Here is a 23305-nt window from a genome sequence, read left to right on the forward strand (position 1 = left end):
CCTAGGACACTACCCTGAGGAACTCCTGCAGTGATGTCCTGCTGAGATGATTGACCTCCAACAACCACAACCATCTTCCTTTGCGCGGGGTACGACTCCAACCAGCAGCGGGTTTTCCCCCTGATTCCCATTGACTCCAGTTTTTCTAGGGTTCTATAATGCCATACTTGGTCAAATGTTGCCTTGATGTCAAGGGCAGTTGCTCTCCCTTCACCTCTGGAGTTCAGCTCTTTCGTCCATGTTTGAACCAAGGCTGTAATGAGGTTAGGAGCTGAGTGGCCCTGGCGGAACCCAAACTGAGCATCAACGAGCAGGTTATTGCTGAGCATACGCATATGTGCTTGTCAGTGAAGGTGGCAGGACAGGCTGAGAGTGGTTAGTAAAGCATACAGTATCCTGGGCTTTATTAATCAGGGCATAGAGTACAAGAGCAAGGAGACTATGTTGAACTTGTATAAGACACTAGTTCCATCTTAGCTGGAGTATTCTGTCCAGTTCTTTAGGAAAGATGTGAGGGCATTGGAGAGAGTACAGAAAGGATTCACGAGAATGATTCCAGGGATGGGGAACTTCAGTTATGAAGATAGATTGGAGAAGTTAGGACTGTTTTCTTTGCAGAAGAGAATGCAGAGAGGTGATTTGATAGAGGTATTCAAAATCATGAGGTCTGAACAGAGTAGATAGAGAGAAACTGTTCCCACTTGTGAAACGATCGAGAACGAGAGGGCACAGATTTGAAGTGATGGGTAAGAGAAGCAGAAGTGACATGGGGGAAAAACCTTTTCACGCAGCGAGTGGTTAAGATCTGGAATGCACTGGCTGAGACTGTGGTGGAGGCAGGCTCAACTGAAGCATTCAAAAGGGAATTAGACTGTTATATGAAAAGGAAGAATGTGCAGGAGAAGGTGGGGGAGTGGCACTAAGTGAATTGCTCTTCCAGAGAGCTGGTGCAGACAGGATGGGCTGAATGGCATCCTTCTGCACTGTACCAATTCAGTGGTATAACTGGCTGTCTCGCTGGGTCATTTCAGAGGGCAGTTAAGAGTCAACCAAATCGCTGAGAGTCTGGAGTCACATGTCGGCCAGGCCAGGTAAGGACCAGATAAGGACGGCAGATTTCCTTCCCTAAATAGTAATTCCATAGTTTCGTGATCGCCATTACTGAGGCAGGCACTTTATTCCAGATTTATTAATGAATTGAATTTAAATTCCCCCAGCTGCCATGGTGGGATTTGAACTCGTGTCTCTAGAGCATTCGTCCAGGCCTCTGGGTACTAGTCCAGTACCATAACCACTATGCTGCTGTTCGACGTAGCATACGGGATCCGTGGCTTTATAAATAGAGGCATAGAGTACACGAGCAAGGCAATGACGCCAAACCTGTATAAAACACTGGTTTGGCCTCTGCTGGAGTATTGTGTTCGATTCTGGGCACCGCACTTTAGGAAGCATGCAAAGGCTTTGGAGAGATGACCGAAGAGATTTACTGAAATGGCTCTAAGGATGAGGTTATTACAGTTACGCAATTGGACTGGAGAAGCTGGGCATGCTCTCCTTGGAGTAGAGAAGGCTCGGAGGAGAGCTGATGTAACAAAGGTTTTTTTTCTGTACGCCGAACTTAGGATTCTGTGTGTTTTAAAAGGATTTTTTGTTCAGTGGAAGATATCTGAACATAGTTGGAAATCCTGCAATGTCTTGATAGGAAGTCATAACAAAAGTTGAACTTTATCGGTGCTTTGAAGGGAAACTGAACTTGTACAAGGACAGGAAAGCTAGCAATTTCAAGGAAACCGCAGGGGTGACCTTCCTCAAAACAGCTTTTGGAGAGACAGGAGGAGACTCTGTGTCTGGACATACGACCATGTTCAGGAAGGGTTTTTTTCACTTTGCGCCCTATAAAAAGATAGTGAATTGGACAAACAGGGGGCATTTGAAATTTTTTTGCTTTGACTTGCCTGGAGCAACGGAGGAAAAGACCCCTGGAGAGAGGAAAAGACAAGTAGCTACTCTCTGTGGAAGAAGACTGCTTTGCAGAGTGGAAGCCCCGGCATTTTGAAAGGTAGCAGATTCCTATCACCTCCAGTCTCTGAAGAACCCCTGCCTCGAGCGATTCCTGTTGCCTCATTGTTTTGAGAGATCCTGAAATTTCAAGAAAGCTTCTACTACTAGACTGCTGCTTTTAAAAAAGCCAAGCAGACTGGTTGCTGCCCTCCAGCTGAAAGACCTGTGTGACGCCTGCTGCAGACAAATTGCCTTGACAGTCTAGTCATCACAGACAGTTCATCAACTCGCCTGGAGAGACTGAGTGGCATCCGACTATTTGACTCTGAGACACCTCACCATACCGAAAACATCCTACCAGAATGTAATAAACGCAACTATTCTTCATTATTCCGTCTACTCCTAAGAAACAGCTATAAACCCAAAAAATCCCTTTTTCCCCGGTTAACTGGTTTCTTTTTGAATGTATGTGCATGAGGGTTAGGAATAAGAAGTTTGAAAAGAATCCTTTCACAGTTATCTCATTATTGTTTAAAACTTAGTTCATGAATAAATAGTTAATTTTGTCGTTGTTTAAAGAAAGCTGGTTTGTGTGCTTTATTCTGGGGGACAAATAGTGTTTAATTTGGGCTATTCTTCGGTAGGTGGGAAACTTTATTTGACCTGTGGAGTAGTGGGACTGAATTAACAGTGCATTGCTCCTGCCTTGGTTGTAACAATGTTTAAACCCTCCATGATTTTAAACAGAGTAAATAAAGAGAAAGTGTTTCCAATGGCTCAAGGATCAATGAGCAGAGGGCACAGATTTAAGGTGATTGGCAAAAGAGGCGACATGAAGCAAAACCTTTTTCAAAAACCAAACAAGTGCTTAGGACTTAGAATGCACTGCCTGATAGAGTGATGGATACGGATTCAATAGTAAGAGAACTGGATTAAAAACCTGAAGAAGCAAATTCAGGGATACGGGGAAAGAGCAGGGGGACTGGGGCCAACTGGATTGTGCTTCAAAAGAGCCGGTGTAGACTCGATGGGCCAAATGGTCTCCTTCTGCGCTGTCCTATTTTATAATTTCCGAGGAGGCCTTCTGTGAGCAGGGAGAGGGGAAACTGAAGGTCGGAGGAACTTTGTGATTCCAGCAGGAGTCGATGAAATGGCTTGCTAACTCTCAGTAATAGTGGGAACACTCAGCGGGCTCTCCTAATCAAAGGCAACGCAAATACTGACTTAGTCTATAAGTCTATGTCTCCAGAGTCTATGGGACAGGTGGCGCAGTGGTAATGTCGCTGCACTAGTAATCCAGAGGCCCAGGCTAAATGGCACCACTACCATCATCAACTTGTCGTTGAAAAATAAAACTGCCATCTGGTTCACTCATGCCCTTCAGAGAAAGGAATCTGCCGTCCTTACCCGGTCTGGCCGACATGCGACTCCAGACCCGCAGCAATGTGGTTGACTCTTAACCGCCTTCCGAAATGGCCGAGCGAGCCACTCGGTTGTCAAGGGCGATGAGGGATGGGCAACAAATGCTGGTGACGCCCACATCCCCTGAAAGAATCTTTTTAAAAAGTAACTGATAGAAAGAGGTGCAACGCCCCGATATCCTACCTGTGACAAGCAGTAATCCTACACCCTGCTGACGTTCACCTGAAACCATCGCCAGAGCCACCCTGTACAAGGTGCGGTCAGGCTCTTCAGCTGGTGCCACTTTTCAACAGTCCCCAACTCACTCCATGGGCTCAGGCTCTCGCTGTGAAGGTGGTAGTAAAAGAGAAGGAATGTGAAATGTTAGATACCATAAGCATAATGAGAGAGGAAGTACTAGAGAGTCTGACATCCTTGAAAGTGGAGAAATCACCAGGGCCGAATGGATTGCATCCCAGGCTGTTAAAGGAAGCCGGGGAGGAAATAGCGGAGGAGATGCGCTGAGGATCATCTTCAAATCCTCACTGGATACAGGCGAGGTGCCAGAGGATTGGAGGTCTGTGAACGTTATACCATTGTTTAAAAAGGATGCGAGGGATAGAACAAATAATTATAGGCTGGTCAGTCTTACCTCGGTGGTGGGTAAATTATTAGAATCAATTCTGAGGGACAGGATAAACTGCTACTGAGAAAGGCACAGACTGATCAGGGATAGTCAGCATGGATTTGTTAAGGGACGGTCATGTCTTACTAACTTAATTGAATTCTTTGAGGAAGTAACAAGGAGCATTGAGGGTAGTGCAGTGGATGTGGTCTGCATGGATTTTAGTAAGGCATCTGACAAAGTCCCGCATGGCAGACTGGTCAGTAAAATGAAAGCCCATAGGATATAAGGGAATGTGGCATGGTGGATCCAAAATTGGCTCAGTGACAGGAAGCAAAGGGTAGCAGTCGACGGATGTTTTTGTCAATGGAAAGCGGTTTCCAGTGGCGTTCCACAAGGCTGAGTGTTGGGTCCCTTGCTGTTTGTGGTATATATTAATGATTTGGACTTAAATGTGGGAGGCATGATTGGGAAATTTGCTGATGACACAAAAATTGGTTGTGTAGTTGATGGTGAAGAGGATCGCTGTAGATTCCAGAATGGTATCAATGGTTTGGTTGAGTGGGCGGAAAAGTGGCAAATGGAATTCAATCCAGATAAGTGTGAGGTAATGCACTTGGGAAGGGCAAATAAAGCGAGGGAATACACAATAAATGGGAGGATATTGAGAGCAGTAGAAGAAGTGAGAGATCTTAGAGTGCATGTCCACAGGTCCCTGAAGGTGGCACGACAAGTAGATAGAGTGGTGAAGAAGGCATGTGGAATGCTGAGGTATAGAATACAAAAGCAGGGATGTAATGCTGGAATTATATAAAATGCTGGTTAGGCCACAGCTGGAGTATTGCGTACAGTTCTGGTCACCACATTACAGGAAGGACATAATTGCTCTGGAGAGAGTACAGAGGAGATTTATAAGAATGTTGCCAGGATTTGAAAGTTGCAGCTATGAGGAAAGACTGGATAGGCTAGGGTTGTTTTCCTTAGAACAGAGGAGGCTGAGGGGTGACTTAATTGAGGTATACAAAATTATGAGGGGCCTAGATAGTGTAGACAGGAAGGACCTGTTTCCCCTAGCGGAGAGGCCAATTACCAGGGGGCACAGATTTAAGGTGACTGGTAAAAGGATTAGCGGGGACATGAGGAAAAGCTTTTCCACCAGAGGGTGGTGGGTGTCTGGAATTCACTGTCAGGAACAGTGGTGGAGGCAGAAACCCTCAATTCTTTTAAAAGGTACCTGCACCTGCAGTTCTGTAACCGGCAAGGCTATGGACCAGGTGCTGGAAAGTGGAATTAGATTGGGCTGCTAATTTTCGGCTGGCACATAGATGACTGGCTGAACGGCCTCCTTCTGAGGTGTAATTTTTCTATGGTTCAATGGTGACAGTTCTGAACGGGGAACCTCAGGCAGCATTGATCCGTACTTGGGACTTCACCAGCTAGGACTGGCCGACCTGAGCTGAACCAAACCAAACCGAGCGATTGCACAGAGGATGGCAGGCTCGGTGTTTGGGCCGCTTTGTCCTAAATTCAGCTCGGCACTCCCCGGGCTCGGCCCCAGTACGGGAGAGTTTTCATAGAACCACAGCAAGGGAAGAGGTGCTCCTGATTGCACTCACCCCACTGCAGTTACTTGCCATGTAGAGGCCAGGCACTTCCCCGCAGGAATTACTGGAAGCAGCATTCGGGAGAGGAGCCCCCTCATAACGGGCGGGTTGGAAAACCTGATGGCCACAGAGAGACCTGAGAAGCTGGGACTGTTCCCCTTAGAGCAGAGAAGTTTGAGGGGAGATTTATTTATTTATTTTTATTTAGAGATACAGTACTGAAACAGGCCCTTCGGCCCACCGAGTCTGTGCCAACCAACAACCACCCATTTATACTAACCCTACAGTAATCCCATATTCCCAATCACTTCCCAACACCAGCGGCAATTTACAACGGCCAATTTACCTATCACCTGCAAGTCTTTGGATGTGGGAGGAAACCGGAGCACCTGGCGGAAACCCACGCAGACACCGGGAGAACTTGCAAACTCCGCACAGGCAGTACCCAGAATCGAACCTGGGTCCCTGGAGCTGTGAGGCTGCGGTGCTAACCACTGCGCCACAGTCCTGGCTGTTAAGAAAAATACACCTACAACTGAACACTCTTGCTTAGACCAATAGTTGGTAATTAAAATGCAACTTTATCATTCCTTGTTAAGCCTATAATCCTCACAGAAAAATGTGAAATGGCCACACACAGAAATGATCAATGGCTTTAGTTTCTAGCTTCATACTTGGCCTGACTCAATCTAAAAATGTGATTCAGTTGAAGACACAACATAAATCCAACCCCCAATTTTATCAGAAGCATTTTAGGTTTTCATTCAATAATACAAAATCTCCCACTCCAGTATCTGCTGTAAGTGACGATTCTTATTAAATCTTAAAATAAGACTCGGGCACCTCAATCGTCAAAGGCAGCACAGCCAATCCTATACTTATCCATCCCCGATACTCTCTCACTGACACACACACACACACACCACTGAAGCTGGATGGCCAGTGAAATATAATTCAACAATGATCTATTGAAACCAACTTCATATCACCAGTAATATACTTGCTAAAATCAGCTAACACATCATAGATCAGCGAATGAACTAGAGAGCTTCCTGGTCTGTACCACTGAATGGCACACCATATTGTGCATTTCCATACAAAGCTATCAATAGAGCTATTTGAGATACATTTGATGTTTTAATCCGCATGCATTTGTTATTTTTTTATTTATTGATTTATGGGATTTGGGTGTCTCTCAGAATTTGTTGCTCATCCCGATACGACCTAGTGGCTTTCTAGGCCATTTCAGAGGGCAGTTAAGAGTCAACCACATTGCTGTGGGTCTGGAGTGAGAGAAGCATGAAGTGATGCATGTTGATTAGGAAGGACGAGGAGAGGCAAGACAGTTAATTAAAGGGCATAATTCTAAAGAGGGTGCAGGAAGAGAGTGGGTGTAGGTGCAGAAATCATTGAAGGTTGCAGGGCAGGTTGGGAATGCAGTTATTAAAGCAAATGGGATCCTGAGCTTTATAAATAGGGGCATAGAGTACAAAAACAAGAAATGACAAACCGGTATAAAACACTTGTTTGGCTTCAATTGGAGTATTGTGTCCAATTCTGGGCACCACGTTATTGGAAGGATTTTTTTCATGGGATGTGGGCAGCACTGGCAAGGCCAACATTTATTACCCACCCCTAATTACCCTTGACAGCTGAGTGGTTTTCTAGGCCATTTCAGACAGCAGTTGAGAGTCAACCACATTGCTGTGCATCTGGTGTCACTTGTAGCCAGGTAAGGACAGCAGATTTCCTTCCGTAAAGGACAATGGTGAACCAGATGCTTTCTTTTTTAATGACAATCAATGAAAGTTTGATGGCGCCGTTACTGAGACTAGGTTTCAATTCCCGATTTTTATTAAATTCATCAGTTACCAGCTGCCATGGTGGGATTTGAACCCGTGACTGCGTCCCTGGATTACGAATTCAGTGACATTACCACCACACCACTGCCACCCCATCTGCAGGCATTAGAGAGGGTGCAGAAAAGATTTACAAGATGGGTTTCACAAACGGGGATAGATTGGGCTGGGCCTGTTGTCCTTGGGGAAGATAACAGTGAGAGGAGATTTGATAGAGGTGCTGAAAATCATGCTGGGCCTGGATAGAAACTTTTCAAAGGGAATGGGGCAGGACACTGTAAAAGAAGAGATCTGCATAATGTACGAGCTGTGGAAGGAGCTCTGGCCACAGGGGCTAGCACAGGAACAATGGACTGAGCGGCCGCCATTACGTCGCAGGATTCCAAATGCCCGCGCACGCGCAGTGCCTGCCCAACAACCTACTAAGATGGCGGCCGGTTGCCCTGGTAACCTCAGCCTAGAGCCCGCAGATAGAGATCTGCGGGCAGCAGCAGCTCCTACCGCCCTGCTGGCTATACATATATCATCCTATTGTAGGCCATGAGCCACACTTGATACCTATAGGCGTGACCCCCGCTCTCCTTTGCTTTTCTGGACTCTCCTACCTGTTCGTGACCCACATCTCTGGGCCTCCATTTTGCGGCGGCAAGAAGGATGGTGCGGGGGAACTCGCCGTTCTGCGCATGCGCAGCGTCTCCTCGCGCTTGCGCATGCCCAGTCGGGCTTACATTCTGGAACATGCGCAGTTGCTCCTCCCTGCCTACAGAAAGGACGAGGCCGCATTCCGCGGGGCCTGGTTGGTGTTTGGGAGGAGGGGGTGAGGCGCGAACCAACCCGTCACTGCAAAGTAAGTGATCGGAGACTTCCCTAATGTCGGGGGCGGCTGGAGCAGTCGGGCGCGGAACTGGCTGAGACGGGGATAGGGGTAGAGCGGTTTCATCCTCGTGAGGCACGCCGGGAGACGGCGCCGCCATTAATCACCGCCAAATGCTTGGGGAGAGTGGAAAGGAGAGAGGGGTGTTAGGAGAGAGTCTACCCCTTTCCGTCCCACTTCAAAGCAATAAAATTAAACAGATGTAATAGAGTGGATGTGTCACTGTGGAGGATATTCCAACGCGGAATATCTTTGTGCTAATGTAAAAAAATAATCGGCCCTTTTTGTTTTGGGCCGCGCTTTTTGCGACGGCGTGACGCCCGGTCCGTAGCCCCGCCCACCACCAGCACGCAGCGTTGCTTGCGTGCGTGGTTGCGTCAGGCGCCGGCGTCGAGCGGCCGCTGACTGACGTGCGGCGGCGGCCAATGAAGAGGGGGAGGTTGAGCCCGGCGATTGTCCTCTGTAGCCAATGGGGGTGGGGACGGGGCGGGACCTGGGCAAGCCAGCTCGGTGGGTCTGAGGCCATTCTCTCTTTGTCTGGAGCCCTGCAGGAGCTGATCCGATTCGGGCTAGGCTGGGCCATCCGGGCCTATTTGCTCCTTTTATTATTTTGCAAACGTGCAATTATTGCTGTTTGCAAAAAAAAAAGCCCCAGGAGATCGGGAGTTTTATTGCAATCCTTGAAGGAATCTGCAGCCTGTGGTTGGTGTTTTTTTTTCTTTTCCCTGGGATTTCAGGCGGCTGAGATGGTTGGTGGGGGAGGGGTTTGGCTCTTAAAGGGGCAGGCTCTATGCAGTTGGCTGTCAAAGGGACAAGAGGACAGACTGCTTCTCCCACCTGTGCATTTATTATGTTTAAAGATACAGCCCCCACACCACACACAATGAACAGTGACTTCTTTATCTGCATGTCTGTGGTTAAAAGGACAGCTTCCCTTCTTCCACGCAGAGGGCAATGGAAGTCTCTTTTCTCTTCCCACCCAAAAAATAATAGGCTGTGGGTGCTGGGGATGGGCGGGTGGGGAGGTTCAGTTGGCATTTTCAAGACTGAGACTGATAGATTTCCACTGGGTCAGCAATGGCAGGTAAAAGGAGTCGAGCTGCAGATCAACCATGATCTAATTGAAGACTCGAGGGGCTGAATGGCCTACTTCTGTTCCTGATGTTCAAATGACCTGAATCTCTGGAAACTGTCGGGCTGATTTTTATTCTGTTTGTAGACTGTACAATCAAGGATGGGGATGGGCAGATATTTAAAGAGATCGAAGAGATCGTGACTCGCATTTCTCTGCCCCGGCACACCCCCACCCCCCCCCCCCCCCTCCACGTTTATAATTAAAGAGACAGTCTTATTTTTATCAAGGTCTTGAGGGACTTCACTAACAGAGTTCCTATTTAACAGTCGGACCCTTCTGTACTCAATGCAGCGATAGCAAACCAATCCATTTCAGTGACTCCAGCCTTTCTCTGGTAGAAGAAACAGGAGCTGGTGTAGGCCCTTCCAGCCTGCACCACCATTCAATCACAGCTGATCTTCTGCCTCAACTCCACCCACACTCTCGCCATACCGCTTAATTCCCTTAGTGCTCAGAAGTTTGTGGATCTCTGTCATGAATATACTCGAGGGCTGCGCGTCCAAAGCCCTCTGGGGTAGATTCACAACTCTTTTTGAGTTCGACATTTAAATGGCCGCTTCCTCCTCCTGAGGCTGCGCCCCCTGTGTTACAAATTCCCCAGCCAGGGGAAGCAATTTCTCTGTGTCAAGCCCCCTTAAGAATTTTGTATGTTGCAATGAGATCATCTCTCATTCTTCCAAGCTCTAGGGAACGCAGGCCGAGCCTACTCAATCTCTCTTCATTCCCAGAAATCAGTCCTTCATACGGATTAGGATTAGGCCATTCGGCCCCTCAAGCCTGCTCCACCATTTGATAAGATCGTGGCTGATCTGATTGTGGCCGCAACTCTACTGTCCCTGTCTAACTCTTGTCAATCAAGAATCTATGTAATAGCCTTAAAAATCTTGCCTTTTGGGCAAGCGTGTCCTTCCTTCGGTAAGGCGATCAGAATTGCGCGCGGTACTCCAGATGCGGCCTCACCAAGCGGCTGCATCATTGAGTGTTGCTCTGCACGATGAACTGCCTTTCAGAATTGTTCTTGCTTTCAAAGAGTGAGGATCAGAGAGAAGGAAGAGTGGGCGGGACTGGGATTTACAGCTTTTGGGGGGAGGGGGAAATGAGAGAGGAAAAAAATGTTCCGGGGAAGCTGGAATTGTCTGTTCTGAATTTCTATCCTGGACTGACAGTGATGGTTTTTGTAAACTCCTTTTACAGGGTATTGGAAGGAGAGGAGTCGGGAAATTCAAACCAAATATCACGTCAAGATCTGACAGCCACCTGATTCGTCAGGACCTGAATGTCATCGGCCTTTGAATAATGGAAGGAGAGAGCCGCAAACCCGGCAGGGAGAAACCGTACCCAAGCTCGGGGTGCGGGCAAGGAGTTGGCCAGCCGCTGAACCCGGTGAGAGACGTGGGCACCCAGACCGGGGCAAAGCCAGAGAAGCCCTGCAAGTGTAGCGACTGCGGAAAGAGCTTCGGTTCACAGTCCGAGCTGGAGAGCCACCGGCGCAGCCACACCGGGGAGAGGCCGTTCTTCTGCACCGTCTGTGAGAAGGGATTCACCCGCTCGTCTGACCTGCGGGTGCACCAGCGGGTCCACACCGGGGAGCGGCCCTTCTCCTGCCCCGTCTGCGACAAGAGCTTCACCCGCTCCTCCCACCTGCTGACCCACCAGCGGGTCCACACCGGCGAGCGGCCGTACAGCTGCTCCGTCTGCGGCAAGGGCTTCACCCAGCTCTCCAACCGGCTGCGGCACCAGCGCCTGCACACGGGCGAGCGGCCGTTCACCTGCCCCGTGTGCCGCAAGGGCTTCACCGACTCGTCCACCCTGCTGCGGCACCAGCGGCTGCACACCGAGGAGCGGCCCTTCACCTGCTCGGTGTGCGGGAAGGGCTTCACCCGCTCACCCCACCTGCTGACCCACCAGCGGGTCCACACCGGCGAGCGGCCCTTCTCCTGCTCGGTCTGCGGCCGCAAGTTCACCCAGTCCTCCCACCTGCTGACCCACCAGCACAGCCACACCGGCGAGCGGCCCTTCCGCTGCTCGGTGTGCGGCCGGGGCTTCACCCAGCTCTCTCTCCTCCTGGCCCACCAGCACCTCCACGCCGAGAACAACCCGGTCAAGTACCCCGACGGCAGCGGCGGGGAGGGCCCAGAGGGCGAGGCGGCGGAGCCCCCCCCGCTGGGCGAGCGGTCGGCCCAGGCCGGGCAGCGGCCCTTCAAGTGCTCGGTCTGCGCCAAGGCCTTCACCTGCCTGTCCCACCTACTGCGACACCTGAGGGTCCACAGCGGCGAGCGGCCGTTCCAGTGCTCGGTGTGCGAGAAGGGCTTCACCCAGTCCTCCAGCCTGCTGACCCACCAGCGCATCCACACCGGCGAGCGGCCGTTCTCCTGCTCCCAGTGCGGCAAGGGCTTCTCCCGCTCGTCCCACCTCCTGCGGCACCAGCGGGTCCACGTCTGACTGCGCGGCGGCGGCAGGGGTGATTGGCAATTCGACCCGTCCAGAACTACACCCTGTTTGTCCCGACCTGTTCAGGATGCAATGGAGTGGGGAGGGGGAGGGGGGAAGATTGGCGCGGGGAGGGGCGGGTCTGGGGTGATGTTTGTTGCTGATAATAACTGGGCCGGAAGTTTTAATAATCTCGATCAATGTCGAAGAAATTGGCGTGACTTTTTTAAAAAAAAAGTCGTCCTAGACTCTAAAACCTAAAATTTTAGGCGGAGCTGCGGGGTGGGTGGGTGAGGGGTGTTTGGCGAGTTGGGGGGGTGGTGCATAGTTGTGCAACCAGGCCCTGCCCTTTTGCCCCGCCCACCCGGCCGATTCGCCAACGGGGTGGGTGCATGCAAATGAGGGGGGAGGGGCGCCATTGTGCGGCGGGATTCCCACACGTCGCCTCGGGGGGGGGGGGGGGGGGTTGGGGGGAATCGAGAGGCCGGGGGGTGGAGTGGGGGAGGAGGGGGTCTCTCAGCTGCAACAGGTCGCAGTGCAGTAAAGGGGTTTTGGGAGGGGGTTCGGGGGGGGGCGGTGGTGGGGAAGGGGGTTTCTCTGTAGTCTAGTCAAAATTAGTGGGCGGATCATTGCATTCCATTGAATAAGCTATTTTGAAGCCACGTGTGTCAGTCTCCTGTGCAGTTTTCCATTTCCAAAAGACATCCCCACCACCCCCCCCGGTCGAAGGGGGGCTTGCGGGGTGGCTGGTGTTGGTGAGGGGGGCATGTGGGCGGCAGGGTGATGGACCTGCAGTCTGGGCTCAAATCAGGGTCACCGCTGCCGCCAGGTTCCAGCTGCCACTTGGCGCAAAGTGACTCCCCGAGCCACGTGAGTGAGTGTACAGCAAGACTTTGGTGACATTTCTGCTTTTAACATCACCGAGAACTGAGTCTGTAGACCTCAGGACAGGGTTACTCAAGATAAACTGTGGCCCCAAACGTTGCCCCTCCCAGATGGGGTACAGCATTCTCCCCCAGCTCGGGAATGGACACAAGTCTAGTCCAAATAACGAACGAAGTTTGATCGATCCGGGCCTCTGCGCGGTGCTTGCTATCAGACAGTGGGAGATTGGTGTCAGTGACTGTGGGGTTGGTTTATATCAGACAGGAGGAGATTGGTGTCAGTGACTGTGGGGTTGGTTTATATCAGACAGGAGGAGATTGGTGTCAGTGACTGTGGGGTTGGTTTATATCAGACAGGAGGAGATTGGTGTCAGTGACTGTGGGGTTGGTTTATATCAGACAGGAGGAGATTGGTGTCAGTGACTGTGGGGTTGGTTTATATCAGACAGGAGGAGATTGGTGTCAGTGACTGTGGGGTTGGTTTATATCAGACAGGAGGAGATTGGTGTCAGTGACTGTGGGGTTGGTTTATATCAGACAGGAGGAGATTGGTGTCAGTGACTGTGGGGTTGGTTTATATCAGACAGGAGGAGATTGGTGTCAGTGACTGTGGGGTTGGTTTATATCAGACAGGAGGAGATTGGTGTCAGTGACTGTGGGGTTGGTTTATATCAGTCAGGAGGAGATTGGTGTCAGTGACTGTGGGGTTGGTTTATATCAGACAGGGGGAGATTGGTGTCAGTGACTGTGGGGTTGGTTTATATCAGACAGGAGGAGATTGGTGTCAGTGACTGTGGGATTTGTTTATATCAGACAGGAGGAGATTGGTGTCAGTGACTGTGGGGTTGGTTGATATCAGACAGTGGGAGATTGGTGTCAGTGACTGTGGGGTTGGTTTATATCAGACAGGAGGAGATTGGTGTCAGTGACTGTGAGGTTGGTTTATTTCAGACAGTGGGAGATTGGTGTCAGTGACTGTGAGGTTGGTTTATATCAGACAGGAGGAGATTGGTGTCAGTGACTGTGGGGTTGGTTTATATCAGACAGTGGGAGATTGGTGTCAGTGACTGTGAGATTGGTTTATATCAGACAGGAGGAGATTGGTGTCAGTGACTGTGGGGTTGGTTTATATCAGACAGGAGGAGATTGGTGTCAGTGACTGTCTGGTTGGTTTATATCAGACAGTGGGAGATTGGTGTCAGTGACTGTGGGGTTGGTTTATATCAGACAGGAGGAGATTGGTGTCAGTGACTGTGGGATTTGTTTATATCAGACAGGAGGAGATTGGTGTCAGTGACTGTGGGGTTGGTTTATATCAGACAGGAGGAGATTGGTGTCAGTGACTGTCTGGTTGGTTTATATCAGACAGTGGGAGATTGGTGTCAGTGACTGTGGGGTTGGTTTATATCAGACAGGAGGAGATTGGTGTCAGTGACTGTCTGGTTGGTTTATATCAGACAGTGGGAGATTGGTGTCAGTGACTGTGGGGTTGGTTTATATCAGACAGGAGGAGATTGGTGTCAGTGACTGTGGGATTTGTTTATATCAGACAGGAGGAGATTGGTGTCAGTGACTGTGGGGTTGGTTTATATCAGACAGGAGGAGATTGGTGTCAGTGACTGTGGGGTTGGTTTATATCAGACAGGAGGAGATTGGTGTCAGTGACTGTGGGGTTGGTTTATATCAGACAGGAGGAGATTGGTGTCAGTGACTGTGGGGCTGGTTTATATCAGACAGTGGGAGATTGGTGCCAGTGACTGTGGGGTTGGTTTATATCAGACAGGAGGAGATTGGTGTCAGTGACTGTGGGGTTGGTTTATATCAGACAGGAGGAGATTGGTGTCAGTGACTGTGGGGTTGGTTTATATCAGACAGGAGGAGATTGGTGTCAGTGACTGTGGGGTTGGTTTATATCAGACAGGAGGAGATTGGTGTCAGTGACTGTGGGGTTGGTTTATATCAGACAGGGGGAGATTGGTGTCAGTGACTGTGGGGTTGGTTTATATCAGACAGGAGGAGATTGGTGTCAGTGACTGTGGGATTTGTTTATATCAGACAGGAGGAGATTGGTGTCAGTGACTGTGGGGTTGGTTGATATCAGACAGTGGGAGATTGGTGTCAGTGACTGTGGGGTTGGTTTATATCAGACAGGAGGAGATTGGTGTCAGTGACTGTGAGGTTGGTTTATTTCAGACAGTGGGAGATTGGTGTCAGTGACTGTGAGGTTGGTTTATATCAGACAGGAGGAGATTGGTGTCAGTGACTGTGGGGTTGGTTTATATCAGACAGTGGGAGATTGGTGTCAGTGACTGTGAGATTGGTTTATATCAGACAGGAGGAGATTGGTGTCAGTGACTGTGGGGTTGGTTTATATCAGACAGGAGGAGATTGGTGTCAGTGACTGTCTGGTTGGTTTATATCAGACAGTGGGAGATTGGTGTCAGTGACTGTGGGGTTGGTTTATATCAGACAGGAGGAGATTGGTGTCAGTGACTGTGGGATTTGTTTATATCAGACAGGAGGAGATTGGTGTCAGTGACTGTGGGGTTGGTTTATATCAGACAGGAGGAGATTGGTGTCAGTGACTGTCTGGTTGGTTTATATCAGACAGTGGGAGATTGGTGTCAGTGACTGTGGGGTTGGTTTATATCAGACAGGAGGAGATTGGTGTCAGTGACTGTCTGGTTGGTTTATATCAGACAGTGGGAGATTGGTGTCAGTGACTGTGGGGTTGGTTTATATCAGACAGGAGGAGATTGGTGTCAGTGACTGTGGGATTTGTTTATATCAGACAGGAGGAGATTGGTGTCAGTGACTGTGGGGTTGGTTTATATCAGACAGGAGGAGATTGGTGTCAGTGACTGTGGGGTTGGTTTATATCAGACAGGAGGAGATTGGTGTCAGTGACTGTGGGGTTGGTTTATATCAGACAGGAGGAGATTGGTGTCAGTGACTGTGGGGCTGGTTTATATCAGACAGTGGGAGATTGGTGCCAGTGACTGTGGGGTTGGTTTATATCAGACAGGAGGAGATTGGTGTCAGTGACTGTGGGGTTGGTTTATATCAGACAGGAGGAGATTGGTGTCCGTGACTGTGGGGTTGGTTTATATCAGACAGGAGGAGATTGGTGTCCGTGACTGTGGGGTTGGTTTATATCAGACAGGAGGAGATTGGTGTCAGTGACTGTGGGGCTGGTTTATATCAGACAGTGGGAGATTGGTGTCAGTGACTGTGGGGTTGGTTTATATCAGACAGGAGGAGATTGGTGTCAGTGACTGTGGGGTTGGTTTATATCAGACAGGAGGAGATTGGTGTCAGTGACTGTGGGGTTGGTTTATATCAGACAGGAGGAGATTGGTGCCAGTGACTGTCTGGTTGGTTTATATCAGACGGTGGGAGATTGGTGTCAGTGACTGTGGGGTTGGTTTATATCAGACAGGAGGAGATTGGTGTCAGTGACTGTGGGATTTGTTTATATCAGACAGGAGGAGATTGGTGTCAGTGACTGTGGGGTTGGTTTATATCAGACAGGAGGAGATTGGTGTCAGTGACTGTGAGGTTGGTTTATATCAGACAGGAGGAGATTGGTGTCAGTGACTGTGGGGTTGTTTGATATCAGACAGTGGGAGATTGGTGTCAGTGACTGTGGGGTTGGTTTATATCAGACAGGAGGAGATTGGTGTCAGTGACTGTGGGGTTGGTTGATATCAGACAGTGGGAGATTGGTGTCAGTGACTGTGGGGTTGGTTTATATCAGACAGGAGGAGATTGGTGTCAGTGACTGTGGGGTTGGTTTATATCAGACAGGAGGAGATTGGTGTCAGTGACTGTGGGGTTGGTTTATATCAGACAGGAGGAGATTGGTGTCAGTGACTGTGGGGTTGGTTTATATCAGACAGGAGGAGATTGGTGTCAGTGACTGTGGGGTTGGTTTATATCAGACAGGAGGAGATTGGTGTCAGTGACTGTGGGGTTGGTTTATATCAGACAGGAGGAGATTGGTGTCAGTGACTGTGGGGTTGGTTTATATCAGACAGGAGGAGATTGGTGTCAGTGACTGTGGGGTTGGTTTATATCAGACAGGAGGAGATTGGTGTCAGTGACTGTGGGGTTGGTTTATATCAGACAGGAGGAGATTGGTGTCAGTGACTGTGGGGTTGGTTTATATCAGACAGGAGGAGATTGGTGTCAGTGACTGTGGGGTTGGTTTATATCAGACAGGAGGAGATTGGTGTCAGTGACTGTGGGGTTGGTTTATATCAGACAGGGGGAGATTGGTGTCAGTGACTGTGGGGTTGGTTTATATCAGACAGGAGGAGATTGGTGTCAGTGACTGTGGGATTTGTTTATATCAGACAGGAGGAGATTGGTGTCAGTGACTGTGGGGTTGGTTGATATCAGACAGTGGGAGATTGGTGTCAGTGACTGTGGGGTTGGTTTATATCAGACAGGAGGAGATTGGTGTCAGTGACTGTGAGGTTGGTTTATTTCAGACAGTGGGAGATTGGTGTCAGTGACTGTGAGGTTGGTTTATATCAGACAGGAGGAGATTGGTGTCAGTGACTGTGGGGTTGGTTTATATCAGACAGTGGGAGATTGGTGTCAGTGACTGTGAGATTGGTTTATATCAGACAGGAGGAGATTGGTGTCAGTGACTGTGGGGTTGGTTTATATCAGACAGGAGGAGATTGGTGTCAGTGACTGTCTGGTTGGTTTATATCAGACAGTGGGAGATTGGTGTCAGTGACTGTGGGGTTGGTTTATATCAGACAGGAGGAGATTGGTGTCAGTGACTGTGGGATTTGTTTATATCAGACAGGAGGAGATTGGTGTCAGTGACTGTGGGGTTGGTTTATATCAGACAGGAGGAGATTGGTGTCAGTGACTGTCTGGTTGGTTTATATCAGACAGTGGGAGATTGGTGTCAGTGACTGTGGGGTTGGTTTATATCAGACAGGAGGAGATTGGTGTCAGTGACTGTCTGGTTGGTTTATATCAGACAGTGGGAGATTGGTGTCAGTGACTGTGGGGTTGGTTTATATCAGACAGGAGGAGATTGGTGTCAGTGACTGTGGGATTTGTTTATATCAGACAGGAGGAGATTGGTGTCAGTGACTGTGGGGTTGGTTTATATCAGACAGGAGGAGATTGGTGTCAGTGACTGTGGGGTTGGTTTATATCAGACAGGAGGAGATTGGTGTCAGTGACTGTGGGGTTGGTTTATATCAGACAGGAGGAGATTGGTGTCAGTGACTGTGGGGCTGGTTTATTTCAGACAGTGGGAGATTGGTGTCAGTGACTGTGGGGTTGGTTTATATCAGACAGGAGGAGATTGGTGTCAGTGACTGTGAGGTTGGTTTATTTCAGACAGTGGGAGATTGGTGTCAGTGACTGTGAGGTTGGTTTATATCAGACAGGAGGAGATTGGTGTCAGTGACTGTGGGGTTGGTTTATATCAGACAGGAGGAGATTGGTGTCAGTGACTGTGGGATTTGTTTATATCAGACAGGAGGAGATTGGTGTCAGTGACTGTGGGGTTGGTTTATATCAGACAGGAGGAGATTGGTGTCAGTGACTGTCTGGTTGGTTTATATCAGACAGTGGGAGATTGGTGTCAGTGACTGTGGGGTTGGTTTATATCAGACAGGAGGAGATTGGTGTCAGTGACTGTCTGGTTGGTTTATATCAGACAGTGGGAGATTGGTGTCAGTGACTGTGGGGTTGGTTTATATCAGACAGGAGGAGATTGGTGTCAGTGACTGTGGGATTTGTTTATATCAGACAGGAGGAGATTGGTGTCAGTGACTGTGGGGTTGGTTTATATCAGACAGGAGGAGATTGGTGTCAGTGACTGTGGGGTTGGTTTATATCAGACAGGAGGAGATTGGTGTCAGTGACTGTGGGGTTGGTTTATATCAGACAGGAGGAGATTGGTGTCAGTGACTGTGGGGCTGGTTTATATCAGACAGTGGGAGATTGGTGCCAGTGACTGTGGGGTTGGTTTATATCAGACAGGAGGAGATTGGTGTCAGTGACTGTGGGGTTGGTTTATATCAGACAGGAGGAGATTGGTGTCCGTGACTGTGGGGTTGGTTTATATCAGACAGGAGGAGATTGGTGTCCGTGACTGTGGGGTTGGTTTATATCAGACAGGAGGAGATTGGTGTCAGTGACTGTGGGGCTGGTTTATATCAGACAGTGGGAGATTGGTGTCAGTGACTGTGGGGTTGGTTTATATCAGACAGGAGGAGATTGGTGTCAGTGACTGTGGGGTTGGTTTATATCAGACAGGAGGAGATTGGTGTCAGTGACTGTGGGGTTGGTTTATATCAGACAGGAGGAGATTGGTGCCAGTGACTGTCCGGTTGGTTTATATCAGACGGTGGGAGATTGGTGTCACTGACTGTGGGGTTGGTTTATATCAGACAGGAGGAGATTGGTGTCAGTGACTGTGGGGTTGTTTGATATCAGACAGTGGGAGATTGGTGTCAGTGACTGTGGGATTTGTTTATATCAGACAGGAGGAGATTGGTGTCAGTGACTGTGGGGTTGTTTGATATCAGACAGTGGGAGATTGGTGTCAGTGACTGTGGGGTTGGTTTATATCAGACAGGAGGAGATTGGTGTCAGTGACTGTGGGGTTGTTTGATATCAGACAGTGGGAGATTGGTGTCAGTGACTGTGGGGTTGGTTTATATCAGACAGGAGGAGATTGGTGTCAGTGACTGTGGGGTTGGTTGATATCAGACAGTGGGAGATTGGTGTCAGTGACTGTGGGGTTGGTTTATATCAGACAGGAGGAGATTGGTGTCAGTGACTGTGGGGTTGGTTTATATCAGACAGGAGGAGATCGGTGTCAGTGACTGTGGGGTTGGTTTATATCAGACAGTGGGAGATTGGTGTCAGTGACTGTGGGTTGGTTTCTATCAGACAGTGGGAGATTGGTGTCAGTGACTGTGGGGTTGGTTTATATCAGACAGTGGGAGATTGGTGTCAGTGACTGTGGGGTTGGTTTATATCAGACAGTGGGAGATTGGTGTCAGTGACTGTGGGGTTGGTTAATATCAGACAGGAGGAGATTGGTGTCAGTGACTGTGGGGTTGGTTTATATCAGACAGGAGGAGATTGGTGTCAGTGACTGTGAGGTTGGTTCTTTCAAACAGCAGGAGATTGGTGTCAGTGACTGTGGGGTTGGTTTATATCAGACAGGAGGAGATTGGTGTCAGTGACTGTGGGGTTGGTTTAGATCAGACAGGAGGAGATTGGTGTCAGTGACTGTGGGGTTGGTTTATATCAGACAGGGGGAGATTGGTGTCAGTGACTGTCGGGTTGGTTTATATCAGACAGGAGGAGATTGGTGTCAGTGACTGTCTGGATGGTTTATATCAGACAGTGGGAGATTGGTGTCAGTGACTGTGGGGTTGGTTTATTTCAGACAGTGGGAGATTGGTGTCAGTGACTGTGAGGTTGGTTTATATCAGACAGTGGGAGATTGGTGTCAGTGACTGTGGGTTGGTTTATATCAGACAGGAGGAGATTGGTGTCAGTGACTGTGGGGTTGGTTTATATCAGACAGTGGGAGATTGGTGTCAGTGACTGTGGGGTTGGTTTATATCAGACAGTGGGAGATTGGTGTCAGTGACTGTGAGGTTGGTTTATATCAGACAGGAGGAGATTGGTGTCAGTGACTGGTTGGTTTATATGAGACAGTGGGAGATTGGTGTCAGTGACTGTGGGGTTGGTTTATATCAGACAGTGGGATATTGGTGTCAGTGACTGTGGGATTGGTTTATATCAGACAGTGGGAGATTGGTGTCAGTGACTGTGCGGTTGGTTTATATCAGACAGGAGGAGATTGGTGTCAGTGACTGTGGGGTTGGTTTGTATCAGACAGGAGGAGATTGGTGTCAGTGACTGGTTGGTTTATTTGAGACAGTGGGAGATTGGTGTCAGTGACTGTGGGGTTGATTTATATCAGACAGTGGGAGATTGGTGTCAGTGACTGTGAGGTTGGTTTATATCAGACAGGAGGAGATTGGTGTCAGTGACTGTGGGGTTGGTTTATATCAGACAGGAGGAGATTGGTGTCAGTGACTGTGAGGTTGGTTTATATCAGACAGGAGGAGATTGGTGTCAGTGACTGTGGGGTTGGTTTATATCAGACAGGAGGAGATTGGTGTCAGTGACTGGTTGGTTTATGTGAGACAGTGGGAGATTGGTGTCAGTGACTGTGGGGTTGGTTTATATCAGACAGTGGGATATTGGTGTCAGTGACTGTGGGATTGGTTTATATCAGACAGTGGGAGATTGGTGTCAGTGACTGTGCGGTTGGTTTATATCAGACAGGAGGAGATTGGTGTCAGTGACTGTGGGGTTGGTTTGTATCAGACAGGAGGAGATTGGTGTCAGTGACTGTCTGGTTGGTTTATTTGAGACAGTGGGAGATTGGTGTCAGTGACTGTGGGGTTGATTTATATCAGACAGTGGGAGATTGGTGTCAGTGACTGTGAGGTTGGTTTATATCAGACAGGAGGAGATTGGTGTCAGTGACTGTGGGGTTGGTTTATATCAGACAAGAGGAGATTGGTGTCAGTGACTGTGAGGTTGGTTTATATCAGACAGGAGGAGATTTGTGTCAGTGACTGTGGGGTTGGTTTATATCAGACAGGAGGAGATTGGTGTCAGTGACTGTGAGGTTGGTTTATATCAGACAGGAGGAGATTGGTGTCAGTGACTGTGGGGTTGGTTTTTATCAGACAGGAGGAGATTGGTGTCAGTGACTGTGGGGTTGGTTTATATCAGACAGGAGGAGATTGGTGTCAGTGACTGTGGGGTTGGTTTATATCAGACGGTGGGAGATTGGTGTCAGTGACTGTGGGGTTGGTTTTAACTAAAGTCTTCCCTGAATTTCACCAGAATTTTGCATTTCCATAGTTTTTTGTAGAATTTAAATCCTAGATCGGTCAGAGCTTTGGGTAGTTTGATTTTAAGGATCTCCTTACCGTATATAAATAATTTTTTAAGCTGGTCCAATGCCTGGGCTATGGAGGGGTTGCTGGAAACACCAGGGCAAAAACAATTGCTCTCTCCGTCACTCGGCGTGCACAGTGCAGTGGCTCGGAGCTCATTCCCAATCCCTGGCTCGAGCGGAGGGACCCTTTCAGCCATTTTACAGGGTGAGGCCTCGCATATTGTGGCATCTGTCCTGCAGGCATCCAAAATCAAATCGGGGACCCCTGCCAGGCAGGGTTCGGACCTCTGAACCCAATTTCGCTCGACAATTTCCGCCAGTAGAGATGAATATCCTTTTTATTCTCCTGTCGGTTTAATTCCAAAGTGAGAAAGAGAAGGATGTGAGTCTCAAGTGAACCGCTGCATGGGTGGGGCTGACGGAGGGACTCCACAGTGTTCTCTGTTTTCCCAGCAGACAAGCTTTTCACTGAGGACGCATGTTTAACTTGATCACTAGAATCGGGGAAGTTAAAAACCCTTCTTCTTGCATTTTTCTTTCTTTGGTTGTTTCGGAATAGACGCTGTGAGTTACACCCAGTATTGTAATCTAGCTGCATTTGCTGTTTGTTTAAACGTTGCTTCTGTTCTGGCTTTGCTTATCAATAAACTCCCTTTGTAGTTTTCCGATGGTCTGCGAGTGTGGTATCTGGCAAGCAGCTGGGCGGGGACCTTCAGGGACTCCAGCACCGAGGCAAGCCTGACGCTGGAAGAAGAGCAAGGGAGAGGAGGAAGCTTTCCTCAGTGTCCTGGGGCCTAATATTCATCCCCCAACCTTCAGTGAAAGTGGCGGGGGGGAAAAAAACACCACCAGAGTGGGGAGGAGGTGGCGTAGTGGTAATGTCACTGGGCTAGTAATCCAGAGCCCAGTCTATTGTTCTGGGGACTTGGGTTCGAATCCCACCAAGGCAGATGGTGAAATTTGAATTCAATTAATAAAATCTGGAATTTAAAAGCAAGTCCAATGGTGACCAGGAAGCAAAAACCCATCTGGGTTCGCTGAAGGAAATCTGCCGTCCTTACCTGGTCTGGCCTACATGTGACTCCAGTCTCTTAAAATGCCCTCTGAAATGGCGGAGAAAGCCGCTCAGTTCAAGGGCAATCAGGGATGAGTAATAAATGCTGGCCACATCCCATGAACGAATACAGGGAGGGGGAGGGGGGGGAGAAAAAAAACCTTTCTGGGATCTTGCTGTGCCCTACATTAGCTGCCGCGTGACAGTATTGCAACAGTACAGAAGCGGTGAAAACGCGGGTTCCCTCCCTCCGTCCCCCACCGCTGCTTATTTAGCGTGCTCCGGGTCTCGGACGCAGCTTCTCTTTTTCCCGCGAGTGCCTCCTGGTGCTGTCGTGACTGAGAATCGTGGAACAGTACGGCGCAGAAGGACGCCACATTTGGCCCGTCAAACAGCAGTCCAGTTAGCTCCCCCACCGCTCCTTCCTCTTTTGTCCCTGCACTTTTTATTTTTCTCCAAGTTTTTAC

General features: G+C 49.2%; 2 protein-coding genes across 16 annotated transcripts in view; one reads left to right on the forward strand and one right to left on the reverse strand.

Annotated features, from left to right (window-relative positions):
• The window catches only part of LOC137349122 (zinc finger protein 132-like), a 109348-nt gene extending 101162 nt beyond the window's left edge, over positions 1–8186 (reverse strand). For 6 of the 13 annotated variants that reach the window (XR_010969246.1, XR_010969243.1, XR_010969245.1 and 3 more), the window contains exons 1-2: positions 8096–8186; positions 3607–3748 (exon numbers count right to left, since the gene is read on the reverse strand). The gene's annotated coding sequence lies outside the window, so the exon portion shown is untranslated. The remainder of the gene's footprint in view (positions 1–3606; positions 3749–8095) is intronic. The other 7 variants (XR_010969248.1, XR_010969244.1, XR_010969242.1 and 4 more) reach the window with 5 other exon arrangements.
• Positions 8187–8249: 63 nt separating this feature from the next.
• Positions 8250–12049, forward strand: LOC137349121 (zinc finger protein 84-like). Of its 3 annotated transcripts, none has more exons than XM_068014492.1 (2): positions 8250–8337; positions 10694–12049. In XM_068014492.1, the coding sequence occupies exon 2, from the start codon at positions 10796–10798 to the stop codon at positions 11939–11941; it is 1146 nt and encodes a 381-aa protein (XP_067870593.1). In that variant the 5' UTR covers positions 8250–8337; positions 10694–10795; the 3' UTR covers positions 11942–12049. The 3 variants fall into 3 exon arrangements, with proteins under 3 accessions (XP_067870593.1, XP_067870594.1, XP_067870592.1); XM_068014493.1 differs by lacking the exon at positions 8250–8337 and adding an exon at positions 8854–8874; XM_068014491.1 differs by lacking the exon at positions 8250–8337 and adding an exon at positions 8891–9066.
• Positions 12050–23305: the final 11256 nt, after the last annotated feature.

The sequence above is a fragment of the Heterodontus francisci genome, chromosome 34, assembly GCF_036365525.1.
Source record: "Heterodontus francisci isolate sHetFra1 chromosome 34, sHetFra1.hap1, whole genome shotgun sequence".
Lineage (NCBI taxonomy): Eukaryota > Metazoa > Chordata > Chondrichthyes > Heterodontiformes > Heterodontidae > Heterodontus > Heterodontus francisci.

Coding starts and splice junctions, on each gene's coding strand:
- LOC137349121 (XM_068014492.1), top strand. CDS start 10,796: ATGGAAGGAGAGAGCCGCAAACCCGGCAGGGAGAAACCGTACCCAAGC.